Source organism: Scyliorhinus canicula, chromosome 18, assembly GCF_902713615.1.
Source record: "Scyliorhinus canicula chromosome 18, sScyCan1.1, whole genome shotgun sequence".
In the NCBI taxonomy this organism is placed as follows: Eukaryota; Metazoa; Chordata; class Chondrichthyes; order Carcharhiniformes; family Scyliorhinidae; genus Scyliorhinus; species Scyliorhinus canicula.
This window is the reverse complement of record NC_052163.1, coordinates 71,911,492-71,930,636: the sequence shown is the minus strand read 5'-3', so window position 1 is coordinate 71,930,636 and position 19,145 is coordinate 71,911,492. Positions and strand designations below refer to the sequence as shown.

The 19,145-nt window shown below is 44.7% G+C and overlaps 1 protein-coding gene across 1 annotated transcript in view; it reads left to right on the top strand.

Moving 5' to 3' along the window:
* The window catches only part of LOC119953461 (E3 ubiquitin-protein ligase Arkadia-like), a 119,988-nt gene that overhangs the window by 68,449 nt on the left and 32,394 nt on the right, over positions 1 to 19,145 (top strand). Inside the window, exon 9 of the mRNA XM_038777766.1 lies at positions 9,925 to 10,023. Within this exon, the coding sequence (XP_038633694.1) occupies positions 9,925 to 10,023 (99 nt within the window). The remainder of the gene's footprint in view (positions 1 to 9,924; positions 10,024 to 19,145) is intronic.

The window sequence follows — 19,145 nt, the reverse complement described above, 5'->3', positions numbered from 1 at the left end:
AAATTGTCTTTGTTCTGTTCAGATACTTCTGACCAATTCACTTAAAAGTTTTACCTAGCTGTCTTTTAGTTGTGAGGAGAACAAAGGACAAACACCAATTCAACAATCTTTATTAAACATACAATTCACCTGTAAATTAACCCAAAATATGTAATACTAAAAACACCAAGTTTGGTTATACTACCCGCAAAGAAGGCTTGATTCAACTGTAGATCTGCTTCTTGAGCCCCTCTGGTCTGTGGTCGTCGTCTCGAACGCTGTTCCTTCCTCTCTTCTCTGGTCAGTTGTCTTGAATGCCTTTGCATGGAGTCTTTGCTGCTGACGTGCTTTGGGTGCCTGTTTTTATCCCCCTCCCTTCACCCCCTTTCGCCATTTGCTCTGGCTTTCTTGGGAGTGGGGTCTCAGCACCCAATGGTCCAGTTGATGACCGTTTGACAGGACACTTGAACCTGCCCCAGGTGTCCCATCTCTGGTGGTGTCGGCCACACGTAACCTGTTCCCATATAAGCTAACAGCAGAAACTCTGGGTGACAGAAAGTCTGACCCAATCTGGGCTACTGACATTAGGCTTGTGCATATCAATAGGGTACGATGATCTCCTGTTGGTTGATTGAAGGGGCAGGTCCAGACATATTCTGGCAGCTTGTCTGTTGGTTGTGTATTTGACTTTGGTCAAGTCAGAATTCCAACAAACTGCTTGAGATTTTAAAATGCCCAATTCTTTCCCAGTTTAGGATATCCAATTTAATCGGCCTTGAAGCTTTCACCACAGACTATTCATAGAACTGCAGCAAGTTATCATGTTTTAGAATGTGGCCAATCCAACTTTGTTGCCGTTACTTAATACTCGCCAATAATCTTTCCTCTTTTACCATCCTGACCGCTATTCCGTTCTCTCCAATTATTGCTCTCCATCTTTCTTGAGACCCACATTTCTCATTTGTTTTTTTTTTTTCAAATTTAGAGTATCCAATTTTTTTTTGCCAATTAAGGGGCAATTTAGCGTTGCCAATTCACCTGCCCTGCACGTCATTTTTTATGTTGTGGGTGTGAGACCCACGCAAACACGGGGAGAATGTACAAACTCCACACGGACAGTGACCCGGTGCCGGGATCAAACCCGGGTCCTCAGCACTGTGAGTCAGCAGTGCTAACCACTGCACCACCGTGCTGCCCCAACAATTTTCTTATTTAAATGATTTTTCTGAAGACCCACATTTCAGTCTTGTACAAGTCCAAATCACAATCTTCATCATTCTTTTCTTAAGATCGCTGCTCATTCTTTTGCTGAAAATGTTTTGTAGAATGCGTTCTTTGCCCTTGCTATTCTAGCTCTGATTTCTTTACAGCAGTAACCATCTTCTTACAAGATGCTTCCCAAGCATCTGACCCCTGTTCCACTGGTTAAGCATTTATCTTGGCCTCTACTTTCCCACAATTATTTCTTCATACTTTAATCTTTTTTACATTAATTTTCAGGCCCTGAGCTTTCACCACTTTACTCATTGTATCCGTTAGTATCTGTAGATATTCTGCTGTGCGAGTAGATGACCTTCACCAATAGACCTCCTTCGACATGTTTGGCAGGGAATCCAGAAGAGGGCATAATTTTTTAAATTTTGACTAGACCTTTTAAGAGTGAAATCAGAATAATTTTTCACTTGGAGAATAGTGGATATCTTGAACAAATTCCCCAAAAGGCTGTAGAAGCCATGGATCAATTAAAGTGATCAAGACTGAGATCAAGGATTTTGTTGGTCATCTCGACATGGAGCAAAGACAAATAGATGGATTTGAGGTACACATCAGTCATGATTTGATTGAATAACGAAGCAGGCTTGAGAGGCAGAATGACCAAAAACAGAAACAATAGTCAGCAGGTCCAGCAGCACCTGTGGAGCAGGAAGAGCAGTATTTCAGGTCGATGATGGCCCTTCATCAGACCCAAGGAATTTAGGCCTTCCTGAGATAGGTTTTGAGCGATTGAAAGGGGAGAGGTTGGGTTGAGCAAAAGGCAAGGCCCGTAATAGGGCAGGAGAGATTAAATTACACAAGGTTTTTTGGTAACGGCTAAAGAAACAAAAAATGTGTCCAAATGATGGTGTTGGAGGAAGTTTGTGAGACTGCAATGTTAAGTGTTCCTCAGGAAAACATTCTTACGATTGGCTCAGTCCTTGCCTGCGGAGCAAATTATGTCCCTTTTGAAATTTTTCGATGTTTCTACTTGTTTAAGTTTCATCAGATCTTTTGAGAATGGATGTAGATAATGAGCACCTGTTTGCTTGCTGTTTGTTTTGTTGCATGTTGCTTCCTGGTAACCTGGTTAGTGAAGCCTAGCGAAGAGTTAGTTTGAAAGCCCCATGAAACAGATTCCCCTTATTAATCAGAAAACATGTCACACATAAAAGCACAGGATAACCTTGCAGCTGATCTGACATTGCAAATTCTAATACCCAAATTGGGCTGGATTTGAAAAATACTGCGTTTGCTGTAGTTGGCAGTTTTCCTTCGTTCTTTCCATGTGATGTGGTTATCACAGGCTGCACCGACTTTTGTTGCCCACCCCTAATTAGCCTTTAACTGAGTGGCTTGCTCAGGGTCAACCACATTGTTGTGAGTCGGGAGTCATACGTAGGTCAGAATAGATTTGGACGGCAGATTTCCTAAAGGACATGACTGAACCGGATGGCTTTTTACTGCAATTGATCGCCATCTGCACGTCCTCCCCCTGTGTGCGTGGGTTTCCTCCGGGTGCTCCGGTTTCCTCCCACAGTCCAAAGATGTGCGGGTTAGGTGGATTGGCCACGCTAAATTGCCCGTAGTGTCCTAATAAAAGTAAGGTTATGGGGGGGGGGGGGGGTTGTTGGGTTACGGGTATAGGGTGGATACGTGGGTTTGAGTGGGGTGATCATGGCTCGGCACAACATTGAAGGCCGAAGGACCTGTTCTGTGCTGTACTGTTCTATGTTCTATTTAGAAGACTCATTTTCAATTACTAATTTATTAATTACTTAAGTTCCACCGGCTTCTGTAATGGGATTTGAACCCATGTCCCCAGAGCATGAGTCTGGTCCTCTGGATTAAGAGTCCAGTGGCCTTACCACCACATCACTGTGTCCCCATAAAAGCTCACATTCTTTGGTCATGCCAGTTTCAGAATGATGTGCCCCATGCACACACTCAAATGGCTTCTCCATATGGTTCACCATTCTGTTTGCTTTTTTGGTCAATTCTGTACATGATAGATGTGAACATGTACTTGGAAAATTATGCCAAAATAGGCAGGACAAATCATGACGATCAGTGTAATTAGATTCAGAAGGATTTACACGCTGAGGTAATCAAGCCACAGAAGGCTCAGATAGTTTGTTGCTGGAGTTTCACAACCATTTCACCTGTAGTGTTCCTCACTACCCTTACCAGACAATGAGTTTCAATTCAAAAACTATTTCAGCTATAGCAGTGGAGCTAAGCATCCATTAGAACGACAGAGGTTATGGGGTGACCTGATGGAGGTCTATTAGATTGAGGGGCATTGATAGAGTGGATGGGCAGGCACCCTTTCCCAGGGTGGAGGGGTCAGGCACTAGGGGGCATAAGTTTAAAGTCTGTGCGGCAAAGTTTAGAGGAGATATGCGAGGCAGGTTTTCTATGCAGAGGGTGGTGAGTGCCTGGGACGCGTTGCAAGGGGAGGTTGGGGAAGCAGATATATTAACGGCGTTCAAAAGGCACCTTGACAAATACATGGATAGGATGGGTATAGAGGGATACGGCACAAGGAAGTGCTGTGGGTTTTGGCCAAGGTTGGTATCATGACTGGTACAGGTTTGGAGAGCCGAAGGGCTTGTTACTGTGCTGTATTGTTCTTTGTTCTTGGGTGGTCCCCGATCATAGTGCAGAGTAATTATATCTTTGCTTATCTTTCAAGTAAATAACATACATCAATCAAAAGAATAACTAATAATTAGGATTACATAAGGTATAACATGAGTATAATTACTAATCATAATCTGGACACGTACATTTAATTATAATATCGGCAAATGTGTAGTTGTCTCCAGCTATCTGTTAACTGCTAGACATGAGTAAAATATAGATATGCCAGAGCTGTGGTTTGCCCAACTCCCCTTTCATTGTCTCGTGTTCCTGTAAGGCATACCAACTGCAGCTGCTTAATGATGATTTTTTTTGTGTGTGAATTGTGTGACGCTTGCCTCTCTATAATTAATATATCAAGGGTCCTTGCATCTGTAGACTGAGGTGAAGCAACTGGTTTTGAAGGGATGGAAGTGTTCCAGGAGTAAATCCGTAGCAGGATTATGCCTGTCAGAAGTACAGACAATAGATGGTTTGGTCACCGGGAGAGTTTAACCTTCCTTTCTCTAGTTTACCTGGGTTCTTGTTTTATGTTCTGCTGAATCTCACCTCCCCACACCTTGGGCAATGCCTATTTAGTTTTGAGATCTAGGCAAGCTTTCAATTATGTCACATCATTTCTAAATCTACTATTACGCTGTTTTCCTATATGTCAGTAAAACGGCTTTTTAAGTTAAATTAGTGCCGGTGGGCATTTTATTTTGAACCATTGGCAAGTCATGTTGCAGCTGTATAGAACCTTAGTTTGGCCACACTTGGAGTACAGTGTTCAATTCTGGTCGCCACACTACCAAAAGGACGTGGAGGCTTTAGAGAGAGTGCAGAAGAGATTTACCAGGATGTTGCCTGGTATGGAAGGCATTAGCTCTGAGGAGCAGTTGAATAAACTCGGTTTGTTCTCACTGGAACGATGGAGGTTGAGGGGCGACCTGATAGAGGTCTACAAAATTATGAGGGGCATAGAACATTACAGCGCGGTATAGGCCCTTCGGCCCTCAATGTTGCGCCGACCTGTGAAACCACTCTAAAGCCCATCTACACTATTCTCTTATCATCCATATGTTTACCCAATGACCATTTAAATGCCCTTAATGTTTGCAAGTCCACTACTGTTGCAGGCAGGGCATTCTACACCCTTACTACTCTGAGTAAAGAACCTACCTCTGACATCTGTCCTATATCTATCTCCCCTCAATTTAAAGCTATGTCCCCTCGTGCTAGCCATCACCATCCGAGGAAAAAGGCTCTCACTGTCCACCCTATCTAATCCTCTGATCATCTTGTATGCCTCAATTAAGTCACCTCTTAACCTTCTCTCTAACGAAAACAGCCTCAAGTCCCTCAGCCTTTCCTCATAAGATCTTCCCTCCATACCAGGCAACATCCTGGTAAATCTCCTCTGCACCCTTTCCAATGCTTCCACATCCTTCCTATAATGCGGCGACCAGAACTGCATGCAATACTCCAAATGTGGCCGCACCAGAGTTTTGTACAGCTGCAACATGACCTCATGGCTCTGAAACTCAATCCCTCTACCAATAAAAGCTAGCACACCGTATGCCTTATTAGCAACACTATCAACCTGGATGGCAAATTTCAGGGACATGGACATGGGACATGGTACATGGACACCGAGATCTCTCTGCTCATCCAGACTACCAAGAATCTTACCATTAGCCCAGTACTCTCTTCCTGTTACTCCTTCCAAAATGAATCACCTCACATTTTTCTGCATTAAACTCCATTTGCCACCTCTCAGCCCAGCTCTGCAGCTTATCTATGTCCCTCTGTAACCTGCAACATCCTTCCGCACTGCCCACAACTCCACCGACTTTAGTGTCATCTGCAAATTTACTCACCCATCCTACAACGCCCTCCTCCAGGTCATTTATAAAAATGACAAACAGCAGTGGCCCCAAAACAGATCCTTGTGGTACACCACTAGTAACTGAACTCCAGGCTGAACATTTCCCATCAACCACTACCCTCTGTCTTCTTACTGTTAGCCAGTTTCTGATCCAAACTGCTAAATTACCCTGAATCCCATGCCTCCGTATTTTCTGTAATAGCCTACCGTGGGGAACCTTATCAAATGCTTTACTGAAATCCATATACACCACATCAACTGCTTTACCCTTGTCCACCTGTTTGGTCACCTTCTCAAAAAACTCAATAAGGTTTGTGAGGCATGACCTACCCTTCACAAAACCATATTGACTATCCCTAATCAAATTATTCCTTTCTAGATGATTATAAATCCTATCTTTTATAAACCTTTCCAAGACTTTGCCCACAACAGAAGTAAGGCTCACTGGCCTATAGTTACCGGGGTTGTCTCTACTCCCCTCCTTGAACAAGGGGACAACATTTGCTATCCTCCAGTCTTCTGGCACTATTCCTGTCGACAATGACGACATAAAGATCAAAGCCAAAGGCTCAGCAATCTCCTCCCTAGCTTCCCAGAGAATAGACAGAGTGGATAGTCAGAGGCTTCTTCCCAGAGTAGAGGGGTCAATTACTAGGGGGCATAGGTTTAAGGTGCGAGGGGCAAGGTTTAGCGAAGATGTACGAGGCAAGTTTTCTATACAGAGGGTAGTGGGTTCCTGGAACCCGCTGCCGGAGGTGGTGGAAGCGGGGACGATAGTGACATTCAAGGGGCATCTTGACAAATACATGACTAGGATGGGAATAGAGGGATACGACCCAGGAAGTGTAGAAGATTTTAGTTTAGAAGGGCAGCATGGTCAGCACAGGCTTGGAAGGCCGAAGGGCCTGTTGCTGAGCTGTACTTTTCTTTGTTCTTTGTTCTAGTCTTCAGCATAGCTAGAGTTTCATTATTCAGCCGTTTAATTATTTAATTCAAACCTATTTAAAAACATAATTTATATTTATAGCATAGGCCTGGGTGCACAGAGCTTGATTTCAAAATTCGAAGATGATATTGTGAGGAGGATAGTGATAGACTTCAAAAGGATACAAACAGGTTGGTAGAATGGGCAGACATGTGGCAGAAGAGATTTAATGCAGAGAAGTATGAAGGAGTACATTTCGTTCAGAAGCATGAGGAGAGGTGACGCAAAATAAATGGAACAATTCTTATGGCAATTCAGGAGCAGAGGGAGGAGCAGAGGGATCTGGGTGTACATGTGTATAGACCATTGAAAGTGGCAGGACAGGTTGAAAATGGAGTTACTAAATTATGCAGACTGCGGGGGACAGGCTACTGAGTTGGGTGATCAGCTATGGTCATAATGAATGGCAGAGCAGGCTCGATGGATTGATTGGCCTCCTCCTGCACCTATTTTCTATGTTTCCAAATAACTTGTCATATTCCCCTATGTCCCATCGCCAGTTAGTTCTCTGACCAGTCTGCCGTGTGGGATGCCAAGAGGAGGCCCTTCGGCCCGTCACGTTTGCATCGGCCCTTGGAAAGAGCAACCTACTTATGCCCACACACGGACAATTTAGCATGGCCAATCTACCTAACCTGCACAGCTTTGGACTGTGGGAGGAAACCGGAGCACCCGGAGGAAACCCATGTAGACACGTGGAGAAAGTGCAAACTCCATACAGTCACCCAAGCTGGGAATCGAACCTGGGTCCCTGGCACTCTGAAGCAGCAGTGCTAACCACTGTGCTACCAGTGGAATGCCCCCCCAGTGCAGCTGGAATGGATTGGCGTGCTCCTTTGTTTCTATGTTTTTATGCAGAGTGTTTAGGATCTGCAATGCACGTGTGGTGGAGGTAGACTCGCTTGTGACTTTCAGAAGGGAATGGATATCTTATGAGAAGATAATTGCAGGGCTGCAGGGAAAGGACAGATAAGTGGGACAAGCCAAAATGTATAAAATCTATGGGAAGATCAAACTGTTCTGCCTCTTTTCCTCATCAGGTATTTCCAACAACCTTGCTTAAATGGAGATCCCTTGAAATTTGAATAATACAGTCCAGTAGAATTTCCACTTAGTTTCTTATTAGTTGGTGTTTTGAGTTCCAAGATCCTAAATGGTGTTGTAATTTAGAATATAATTTACTAACTGATTGAATAATAAATTTTCAAAGTCACATATGTAACATGCTGTTTATACTAAACAAATAGCAGTCCTTGAATATATTGACTGTTGGGATCCCTGTTGAAACCGCTAACATTTATAAAGGTATTTGAAATTCCAGTGAGCGACCAAAAATATCTCAAGCTTTTAACTTTTAAGACTTTTATAACAAATAAATTAAAGGCAGCATTGACTAAACACTCTGTAGGCAACTTACACTTCAAACTACAGAAAAGACCCCCTTTAACTTTTAAAATAACCACATATCTCCCTGTACGGTTATAGTTTACTTTGTATCTTAAGTGGAGTCTTCATTTTTCAAGAACCAGCCCAAAGCTATTATTTGCTCCCAATGGCTGGCTTCCTTCCCTTTCCCAACCGGTTCACTTCTAATCCCTAACAGAAGTTATCATGGTGATTCCGCCTCTCTGCTAAAGCTAGGCGAATGTTCCTGTCCTGTTTACGTCCTCATGAACTTGGTTTCTTCAGCCCAAACACGAGCCCATATTTGCATTGTGCATGTTGAACAAGAGGCTGGTTGCGTCGCTCCCTCTCAACGGCCATGGCAGTATGAATCACATGGGCCCTTTATCAAGATAGTTAGCTATCTTCTAACTCCCCCCAAAACTCCATTCTATCTTGGAATTAATTTGTTTAAAGCATAGCTGTTTATAATGTTTGAGAGCCCTCTGTGACCCTGTGAGACTTGGAGACTAGCAGTCTACCCAAATTCACATATGCTCTTCCCATTGTCTGTAGGTGTGAACATCATGCACAACCTTCCTGGTAAAACAATGTGGGCCTCACTGTCCCCATTGCAACTAAACCACCAGGGGTTGACATTGATCAGTATTTAGTCTTCACTCTTCCATTTTCCTTTAAACTAAACAGTTCCAAAGCATAAACTTATACTTTTCATATTTGTCCCATATGTACATTCTTTTCAGCAAAGTTATCTCGGTAGAAATGCTGATATTTTGTACGAAGCACAGTTGCTGATCCGAACCATGGCTTTCTTTGGGTTTCATGCTCAATGATTTTCAGTAGAGGATGGACTTAGTTTAGAAACTGCAGCTTCTGTCAATGGACTATAAGTTTGCCGGTTGGAAGACTGCAGTTAACTTCAGTTAACAGGCTGGGGAAGCACAACTGTTATAAATAAAGCATTCTTGGGGTCTTTCCTTAAACAAAAATGTTATTTTACAGGTAATCCAAACGATCTCAAATAAAAATAACATTCTGGAAATTTGCAGCAGGTCTCGCTTGTGGAGAGAGAAACAGAGTTAATATTTTGGGTTGATAGCATTAACTCTGTTTCTCTCTTCACAGATTCAGCTAGACCTGGTAATTTCCTGCATTTTTCTGTTTTTATTTACGGTTATAGGTATGTTTGATCCTATGCCCCTACCTCCTGTTTTAAAACGCAATTAATCCTATATCTATGATCCCTGGTTCTTTATTTCTAAACCAATAGAAAGAATCTGCTACTATCTACGCTATTCATAATTTCAAATATTTATATTGTATTACCCCTTAATCTGCATTGCTGAATGAGAAAAATTATCCAATTTTAGTCTGTCCTTGTATTTGTATAAGACCATAAGATATAGGAGCAGAATTAGACCATTCAGCCTATCGAGCCTGCTCTGCCATTCGATCATGGCTGATATGTTTCTCATCTCCATTCTCCTGCCTTCTTCCCATAACCCCTGATCCCTTATTAATAAGAAATCCCCTTATTAATCAAGAATACAAGATTTGTGATTGAGTTGTTGTTACCCATAGAGCTACAGACCAAGAGCAAATCTCATACTAGACAGCATCCTAATGAATTGTACCCTCTCTAAAGTCCCAATAACTTTCCTAATGTGAAGTCCAATGCTGCACACTGTACTCTGAAGTCTTTCTAAGGTTTAAACTGAATGTTCTGAGCATTTGAATGTATAGCTGTGAGGCTGTGGAAAATTTACACTGGCCCTTTCTCTCATTATACCAGGTGATGCCTGATATCTTCGTGCACCCACACTTGCAAGTCTTTCCTCATCATGGACTGCAAGGGATGCAAAGCCATGTCACGATGCACAGGGGTTACCAGGTAAAGACCTTGAATTTAAGGAGATGCATTTAAAGCAACTAGCAGAGGTATGCAAAACATTTGCCCGTCAAACTAACATCTTTAAATTCAGGATTTCTAATTCTTTCACTAAAGACTTTACAAAGTCATAATGTTTCACTCCGGAAGAAGCTCCATAAAGCTGTCTGCGTGTACATAAATATATATTTGGGACAAACACACAAATTTTGTTATGAATTTGGCCTTCTGACTTATTATAGTTATTGAATATGAAAGTCAGTTTTCTTGAGTTGAAATTACAGGTTTACATCTCACGGTGCAGTATTATTCATGGAATAAGCTATTTCCTTAAAATATACATATTATAATTTCAAAATCTATCATTGAAGAAAGCAGCTTATGCTTCCATGACAAAGTGCTTGTTTAGGATTCACATGTCAACATTCTAATTACTGCTTCATTGAGTCCACATCTGTGTGGTGACAGGGCCATTGGAGTTGCACAGTGTCTAAAGTCTATTGGGCACAGAATGGTGAGGTCTTCATCTCTAGAAGCAGTGCTGATGTATTATTTGAAATCACTTGGCAGCTTTTATACAATCTTTTCATTCAAATCTAGAGAATCTTCATTTTTAGCACAAAGAAGAATGTTTGAATCTTCATCAATAGTTTCCTTTCATTATCGGAGATGGCTATTTCTTGTGCGAGTAGAATCATCTGTTGTGCATTCTCGTATGGTTATGGAGACCAGTTGAAGACCTCGATGGCTTTCCACACTGTAGGCAATGAGAAATTATCTGATTCTGTTGGAATTGCTGCCTGTATTCATTGCTGTTTGAAGGAAGCAATGCCACCACTTGAGAGCACTTTGCAGATAGTTCTTTCATTTGCATTTTTCTCCCAGTCCATGGTGGACATATTGCCCCTTGATCACTGAGAACAAGCGAGGAACTGCGTGAGAGAGGACCAGACAGTCTTCAGGACTTTATTAAAATTCCTCATGTCATACTGATCAGCATTGGCTTGAACTTCTCTGGCTGTTTTGATCCTCCATGCAGCTTGCATCCTACACAGCTTCTGTTACAGATTCTATTTGCTCTTCTGGAGAGATTTCTTCGCAGCCGATGTATCTTTGCTGCATTTTTCTTCTGTACCAGTTATTTAATTTGATCACTGTTTTTGTCGAACCAATCTCTGTGGTTTCTTTTCTGTTCCCAAGACATCATTGACAGCTTCCAGAAATGTTGATTTGAAGGTTGACCAGGCCACTTCAACAGCATCACTTCAGTTTCTTTGGGGGATGGCTGGTCCTCAAATCTGAGCCTGAATTGTCCACAGCGGTGTGGGGATGGTGGTTTCTGCACATTTTCATTATTCTCACAGGATGTGGGCTTTGCTGGCGAGTCCAGCGTTTATTGCCCGTTCCTAATGGCTCTGAAGAAGTTGCTGGTGTGCTGCCTCCTTGAAACGCTGCATACCATGTGGTTTACGTATACTTGAGTTATTATGAAGGGTGGATTTTGACCTAATAAGAGTGAAGGAACACCAAGCTTTGTGTTTGGCCTGGAGGAGAAGGTGCAGCTGGTGATATTCCCAAGCATCTGCTGCCCCTGTCGTTCAAGATGGTAGAAGTCACCAGTTTGGAAGGTGCTGTCAAGGGGGCCTTGGTGAATTGCTGTAGTGCATCTTGCAGATGGCACACACAGCTGCCACGGTGCATCATGATGGAGGGAGTGAATGTTTAAGGTGGTGGATGAGGTGCCAATCACGCAATTGCTTTGTCCTGATTTATTTTTTCATTCGCTCACAGGATGTGGGCATAGCTGGCTAGTCCACTATTTATCCCAATTACCCTTGAGCAGGTGATGGTGAGCTGTCTTCTTGAACCACTGGAGTCCATGTGGCGTAGGTACACCCACTGTGTTGTCAGGAAGGGAGTTCCAGGATTTTGACCTAGCGACAGTGAAGGAACAGCCAGTCAAGATGGAGGGGAACTCGCAGGTGGTGGTGTTCCCATGTGTCTGCTGCCCTTGCCTATTGGAGTGGTAAAGGTTGCGCAGTGGTGAGGAAGGATATTAGCTCTGACAATGTGAAGTCTGTATACGTAGAGCTGAGAAACACCAAGGGGCAAAATATGTTAGTGGGTGTTGTGTATAGACCCCCAGTGGTGATGTTGGGAATGGCATTAAACAGGAAATTAGTGACGCATGCGATAAAGGAACACCTGTAATTTTGGGTGATTTTAATTTGCATATAAATTGGACAAATCAAAATAGCCACATTACAAAGAGGAGGAATTCCTTAAGTGTATATGGGATGGTTTTCTGGACCAATATATTGAGAAACCAATTCGAGAACAGGCCGTCTTCGACTGGGTACTGTGTAATGAGAATGGAATCACTGGCAATCTAGTTGTGCAATCACCCTTGGGGATGAGCTACCATAATAAGATAGAATTTTTCATCAAAGACTACGATGATATGAGGCGTGAGTTAGCTTTGTTCGATTGGGGAAACGTTACTTGAAGGGATGATGGTGCATAGGCAATGGCAGACGTTCAAGGAGCACATGGAGAACTGCAACAATTGTTTTGTTTCTGTCTGGCACAGGAGTAAAACGGGAAAGGCAGTCAATCCATAACTTACAAGGGAAATTAGAGTTAGTAAGGAGGAAGCATACAAATTGGCCAAGAAAAACAACAGGTCTGAGGTTTGGGAGCAATTTAGAATTCAGCAAAGAAGCAACAAGGGATTGATGAAGGGGAAAACAAGGGTAAGCTCTCGGGGAACATAAAAACTGACTATAAAAGTTTCTATAGGTATGTGAAAAGAAAGATTGGTGAAGACGTAGGTCCCTTACAGTCAGAAACAAGGAAAAATAGGGGACAAAAAAATGGCTGAGCAACGAAACACATACCTTGGTTCTGTCTTCACAAATGAGGACAAAATAAGGGGAACACAAGGTCTAGTAAGAGGAAAGATTTGAGGGAGATCAATATTTTCAGAGAAATGGTGTTGGGAAATTGGGATTGAAGGCTGATAAATCCTCAGCACCTCACAATCTACATCCCAAAGTACGCAAGGAAGTGGCTCTAGAAATAGTGTAAGCATTGGTGGTCATCTTCCTTTGGAACAGTTCCTGCAGATTGGAGGGTTGCTAATGTAACTCCACTATTTAAAAAGGGAGGAGGAGAGAAAACATAATTGTAGACCAATAAGCTTGACGTCGGTCGTGGGGAAAATTCTAGAATCTATTATCGAAGATGTTGTGGCAGAGTACTGAGAAAACTGGCAGGATCAGACACAGCATGGATTTATGAAGGGGAATCATGCTCAACAAATCTACTGGAACTCTTCAAGGATGTAATCAGTGCAGTTGACGAGGGGGAGCCAGTGGATGTGGTATATTTGGACTTTCAGAAGGCTTTTGACAAAGTCCCACGTAAGAGATTAGTGTGTAAAATTAAAGTGCATGGGATTAGGGATGGTACCGAGATGGATAGAAAACCAGCTGGCAGGCAGGAAACAAAGAGTAGGAATTAACGGGTCTTTTTCAAATTGGTAGGCAGTGACGAGTGAAGTACCACAGGGAGGTGCTAGGACTCCAGCTATTCATGATATATATTAATGATTTAGATGAGGGAACAAAATGTAATATCTCCAAATTTGCAGATGATACCAAGTTGAGCTTTGAGAAGGTTGCAGAGATCCTTCAGTGTGATTTGGACAAGGTGAGTGAGTGGGCAAATGAATGGCAGATGCAGTATAATTTGGATAAATATGAGGTTATCTGCTTTGGTAGCAAAAACGAGAAGGCGACTATTATCTGAATGGCCATAAATTAGGAGAGGGGAATGTGCACGAGACATGGGTGCCCTTATACACTGGTTCTGAAGGTATGAATGCAGGTACAGCAGACAGTAAATTAGGCAAATGGTATGTTGGCCTTTATAGCGAGAAGATTTAAGTACAGGAGCAGGGATGGCCTGCTGCAATTATACAGGGCCTTGGTGAGGCCACACCTGCAATATTGTGTGCAGTTTTGGTCGTCTTGTCTGAGGAAGGATGCTCTTGATCTCGAGGAAGTGCAGCAAAGGTTTGCCAGACTTGATTCCTGGGATGGTGGGACTGACCTATGAGGAGAGATTGAATCGGTCAGGATTGTATTCAGTAGAGTTCAGAAGAAAGAGGGGGGATCTCATAGAAACCTATAAAATTCTAAAACGACTAGACACGGTAGATGCAGGAAGGATTTTTCTGATTGTGGATGTGTCCTGAAACAGAGGTCACAATCTGAGGATATGTCGTAGACCATTTAGGACAGAGAGGAGGAGAAATTCCTTCACCCAGAGAGTGATGAGACTGTGGAATTTGTTACCTCAGGAAGTAGTTAAGGCCAAAACACTCTGTTTTCAAGAAGCAGTTAGATATAATACTTGGGGGAAGGGAATCAAAAGGTATTGGGGGAAGGGGAGAAATGGGATTTGGCTATTGAGTAGGATGATCAGCCATAATGATTTAAAAAAAATAATTTTCAACATTTGCATCAAATAAACAGCAAAAGAACAACAGCACCCTCAGTATACAATCCAATACATCCATTTGTGCATTCCAGGTAAAAGTTAACAACAAAACAGTGAACCCAGCCCCCCCCACCCAATGTTCAGTGGCAACCATAGAACAGTACAGCACAGAACAGGCCCTTCGGCCCTCGATGTTGTGCCGAGCAATGATCACCCTACTCAAACCCACATAGAACAGTACAGCACAGAACAGGCCCTTCGGCCCTCGATGTTGTGCCGAGCAATGATCACCCTACTCAAACCCACATAGAACAGTACAGCACAGAACAGGCCCTTCGGCCCTCGATGTTGTGCCGAGCAATGATCACCCTACTCAAACCCACGTATCTACCCGTAACCCAACAACAACACCCCCCCCCCCCCCCCCAACAACCTTACTTTTTAGGACACTACGGGGAATTTAGCATGGCCAATCCACCTAACCCGCACATCTTTGGACTGTGGGAGGAAACCGGAGCACCCGGAGGAAACCCACGCACACACAGGGAGGACGTGCAGACTCCGCACAGACAGTGACCCAGCCGGGAATCGAACCTGGGACCCTGGAGCTGTGAAGCATTTATGCTAACCTCCATGCTACCGTGCTGCCCCAACCAGTTCCTGAAAGTGCATAATAACAGTCCCCATTAATTGTACAAACCCCCTCCAATAATTTTCCAGCTTCGGACAGGACCAAAACATATGTACATGGTTTGTGGGACCCCTCGAACACCCCTCACAAACATCCTCCACTCCCTCGAAGAGTTTGCTCGTCCTTACCCTCGTGAGATGTGCCCTATATTCGACCTTCAGCTGTATCAGCCCCAACCTCGCGCATGAGGTTAAGGCATTCACTCTTCATAGCACCTCACACCACAAACCTTCTTCCGTTACCTCCCTAACTATTCTCTTCCCACTTGGCCTTAATCCCTTACATAGACACCCGCCCTCTTCCAGAATCTTCCCATAAATCGCCGACACCACCCCCTTCTCCAATCCTCCTGACGTCACTACCGCTTCCAACAACGAAGGGGCCAGCGCTATCGGAAACCTCCTTCCTTGCGAAGTCATGGAGCTGCTGGTACCTAAACTCATTCCCTTGCCCCAGTCCATACTTCTCCCCCAAACTTTCCAACCTTGCAAAACGTCAACCCAGGAACAGGTCTTTTAATATCCTGATCCCCTTCTCCTCCCATCCAGCCTCCCTGGCTCAAACCTATTATTCCCCCTGATCAGCATCTCCCCTGACCCAGCCCCTTCAAGTGCTGTCTCAACAGCCTCCAAATCTTCAGTTTGTCAACTTCCCCGAAGAATGCCTTTGGTAAAAAGATCAGCATGCACTGAAATAAAACACACTCGCGGCAGCACATTCATTTTCAGTGACTATCCCACCTTGCCAAGTCCGCTTTAACCCTCCCCACCAAACTAGGAAAATTGTACCTATGGAGCCCCCATTCCGCACCACCTATACCCCCAAGTACCTGAAGTGGGTTGATGCCCTGCGAAATGGCAGCCCCCCCCCCCCCCCCCCCCAAATTCCTGGCTGGGACCCCACAAAATACTCGCTCTTTGCCAAATTTAAATTCCAGCCTGAAAATAATCAAAGTTTTTGGAGAAGTCCCATTACGTTCCCCACCGACATACTCTGCTCTGAAATATACAACAGTAATGGGTAGCACAGTGATTAGCACTGCTGCCTCACCGCTCCAGGGTCCCATGTTCAATTCCAGCCTCGGGTGACTCTGGAGTTTGCACTTTTTCCTCGTGCCTGCGTGGGTTTCCTCCAGGTGCTCCGGTTTCCTCCCACAGTCCAAAGATGTGCAGGTTAGGTGGATTGGCCACGCTAAAATTGCCCCTTAGTTAGGTCGGGTTACGGGGATAGGGTGGAAGCCTGGCCTTAAGTAGGGTGCTCTTTCCAAGAACCGGTGCAGACTTGATGGGTCGAATGGCCTCCTTCTGCACTGTAAATTCTATGAATAAATCGTCCGCATACAAAGCTACCCTATGTTCCGTAACCCCCTTCCACAGTCCCGAACTCCTTAAAGCGATGGCCAATGGTTCTATCGCTAATACAAATAGGGGGGGACATAGGACACTCATGCCTTGTAATCTGGAGCAGAGAAAAGTGCCCAAAGCTCACATTATTTGTGCAGACACTGTCCATTGGTTCCCTTTTTTAATTTCGTATAATAGCCGTACACATTCTGTAAATCTCAGCCCAATCCCGAATCACTCTAAGACTGCCGTTAAGTACCCCCACTCTCCCCCAGCAAACACCCTTTTCTCATCGAGTGCCATCACCACCTCCTTTCCCTCGGCCGGCGACATGTTTACATTTACTAACCTCCTGATAATCGAAAAAAACTGCCTTCCTTTCACAAATGCTGTCTGGTCTTCCTCTATCACCTTCGGGAGGCACCGCTCCAACCTACCCGCCAGTACCTTTGCCAGTATCTTGGCGCCTATATTCAGTAACGATATGGGCCTATATGATCCACACTCCATCGCGAACGGCATGGGAATCGAAGCCTGTCCCAAAGTTTGTGCTGGAACCCCCTTCCCTATCGCCGCCTGAAACATCCCCACCATCAGCGTTCCAATTTGTCTTTGAACTTCTTGTAATACTTCAGGGAACCCATCTGGCCATGTCGCCTTCCCCAATTGCGTCTTCCAAATTGCGTCCTTTACCTCGTGTTCCCTCACCGACCACTCCAATCTGGCCCTACCTTCCTCCTCCAGCCTCAGATACTCCAACCTGTCCAGGAACTCCTTCATCCCTCGTTCCTCTCCCAGTGGCTCTGACCGAAACAGTTTTTCATAGAACTCCTCAAATAGCTTATTAATCTGCTTTGGAACTACCACCAATTTCCCCGTCCTATCCAGCACCTGGACTATCTCCCTTGCCGCTTCCCTCCGACGTTGGCCTGCCAGCATACGCCCCTCCTCCCCACATTCATAAACCGCTCCCCTCACCCGCCTCAGTTGGCCTACCACCTTCCCCATAGGCAACCGGTCAAAACTAGCCTGAAGCTCCCTCCTTTTGTCCTAAAGAGCCGGATCTGCATCCCCCGCGTACCTCCTGCCCACCTCCAACATCTCTTTTATCATCCTTTGACGCTCCTCCCTCTTCTCTTTATTCACCTGGGCTTTAAATAATATCCACCCCCCCCACAAAACTACTGCCTTCAGGGCCTCCCATACCACTGCCTGTGATACTTCCCCTGTACAATTAAATCCTACGTACACCTCAATCACTTTCCTGATATTCTCACAAGCTTCGGTCCCCCAACAACCCTGCGCCCATTATCCACCCCAGCCTCTGAGCTACCCCCCTCAGCCTCTGAACTGCCCCACTCTCCAGGACCACGTCACTCAGTGCGATGCATGGCCTGAAATCACTATCGGCGAGTACTCTGATCCCCTAATCTCAGTCAACAGCACCTACCCCACCCACTATTAGCTCGTGTGAATCGAAGTCCGGGATGGCCCCTGGCACCTTCCTCACAAATCGCGCATCATCCCAGGTAGGGCCATGCACACCTCCAATGCCCCTGCCACTATTACATATCTACCCCATGGTCCGCCACGGCCATCTCTATCTGGAACCTCACCCTCTTACCCACCAGCACCGCTACCCCCTGCACCATTCTGTCAAATCCTGAATGAAATACTTGGCACACACGGCCCTTCCTGAGCCTCACCTGGTCATTCACCTTCGGGTGGGTCTCTTGTAACATGGCAACATCAGCCGTTATGTTTTTTAGGTGTGCAAATACCCTTGATCTCTTCACGGTCGTCCCGTCCCCCCCCAAAACCCCTCGCGTTCCACATTATTATTCTGACCGGGGTCTCTCTCTCTCTCTTCCTCTCCCCCCCCCCCCCCCTCCCCCTTCCCTCCTATCCACCATCATCTATATAGGATAGGAATGAGATAGAGAATCTGGTGAACTAGTGCGACAACAATAATCTCTCCCTCAATGTCAACAAAACGAAGGAGATTGTCATCGACTTCAGGAAGCGTAGTGGAGAACATACCCCTGCCTACATCAATGGGAACGAAGTAGAAAGGGTTGAGAGCTTCAAGTTTTTAGGTGTACAGATCACCAATAGTCATGCCGACACTATAGTTAAGAAAGCCCACCAACTACTTTCTCAGAAGACTAAGGAAATTTGGCATGTCAGCTACGACCCTCACCAACTTTGACAGATGCATCATAGAAAGCATTCTTTCTGGTTGTATCACAGCTTGGTATGGAGCCTGCTCTGCCCAAGACCACAGGAAACTACAAAAGATCATGCAGGTAGCCCAGTCCATCACGCATACCAGCCTCCCATCCATTGACTCTATCTATAATTCCCACTGCCTCAAAGGCAGCCAGCATAATTAAGGACCCCACGCACCCCGGACATACTCTCTTCCACCTTCGCCCGTAAGGAAAAAGGTACCAAAGTTTGAGGTCACGTACCAACCGACTCAAGAACAGCTTCTTCACTATTGCTACCAGACTTTTGAATGGACCTACCTCGTATTAATGAGGGGCGTGTGAGGGATTGACGAGGGGCGTGTGAGGGATTGACGAGGG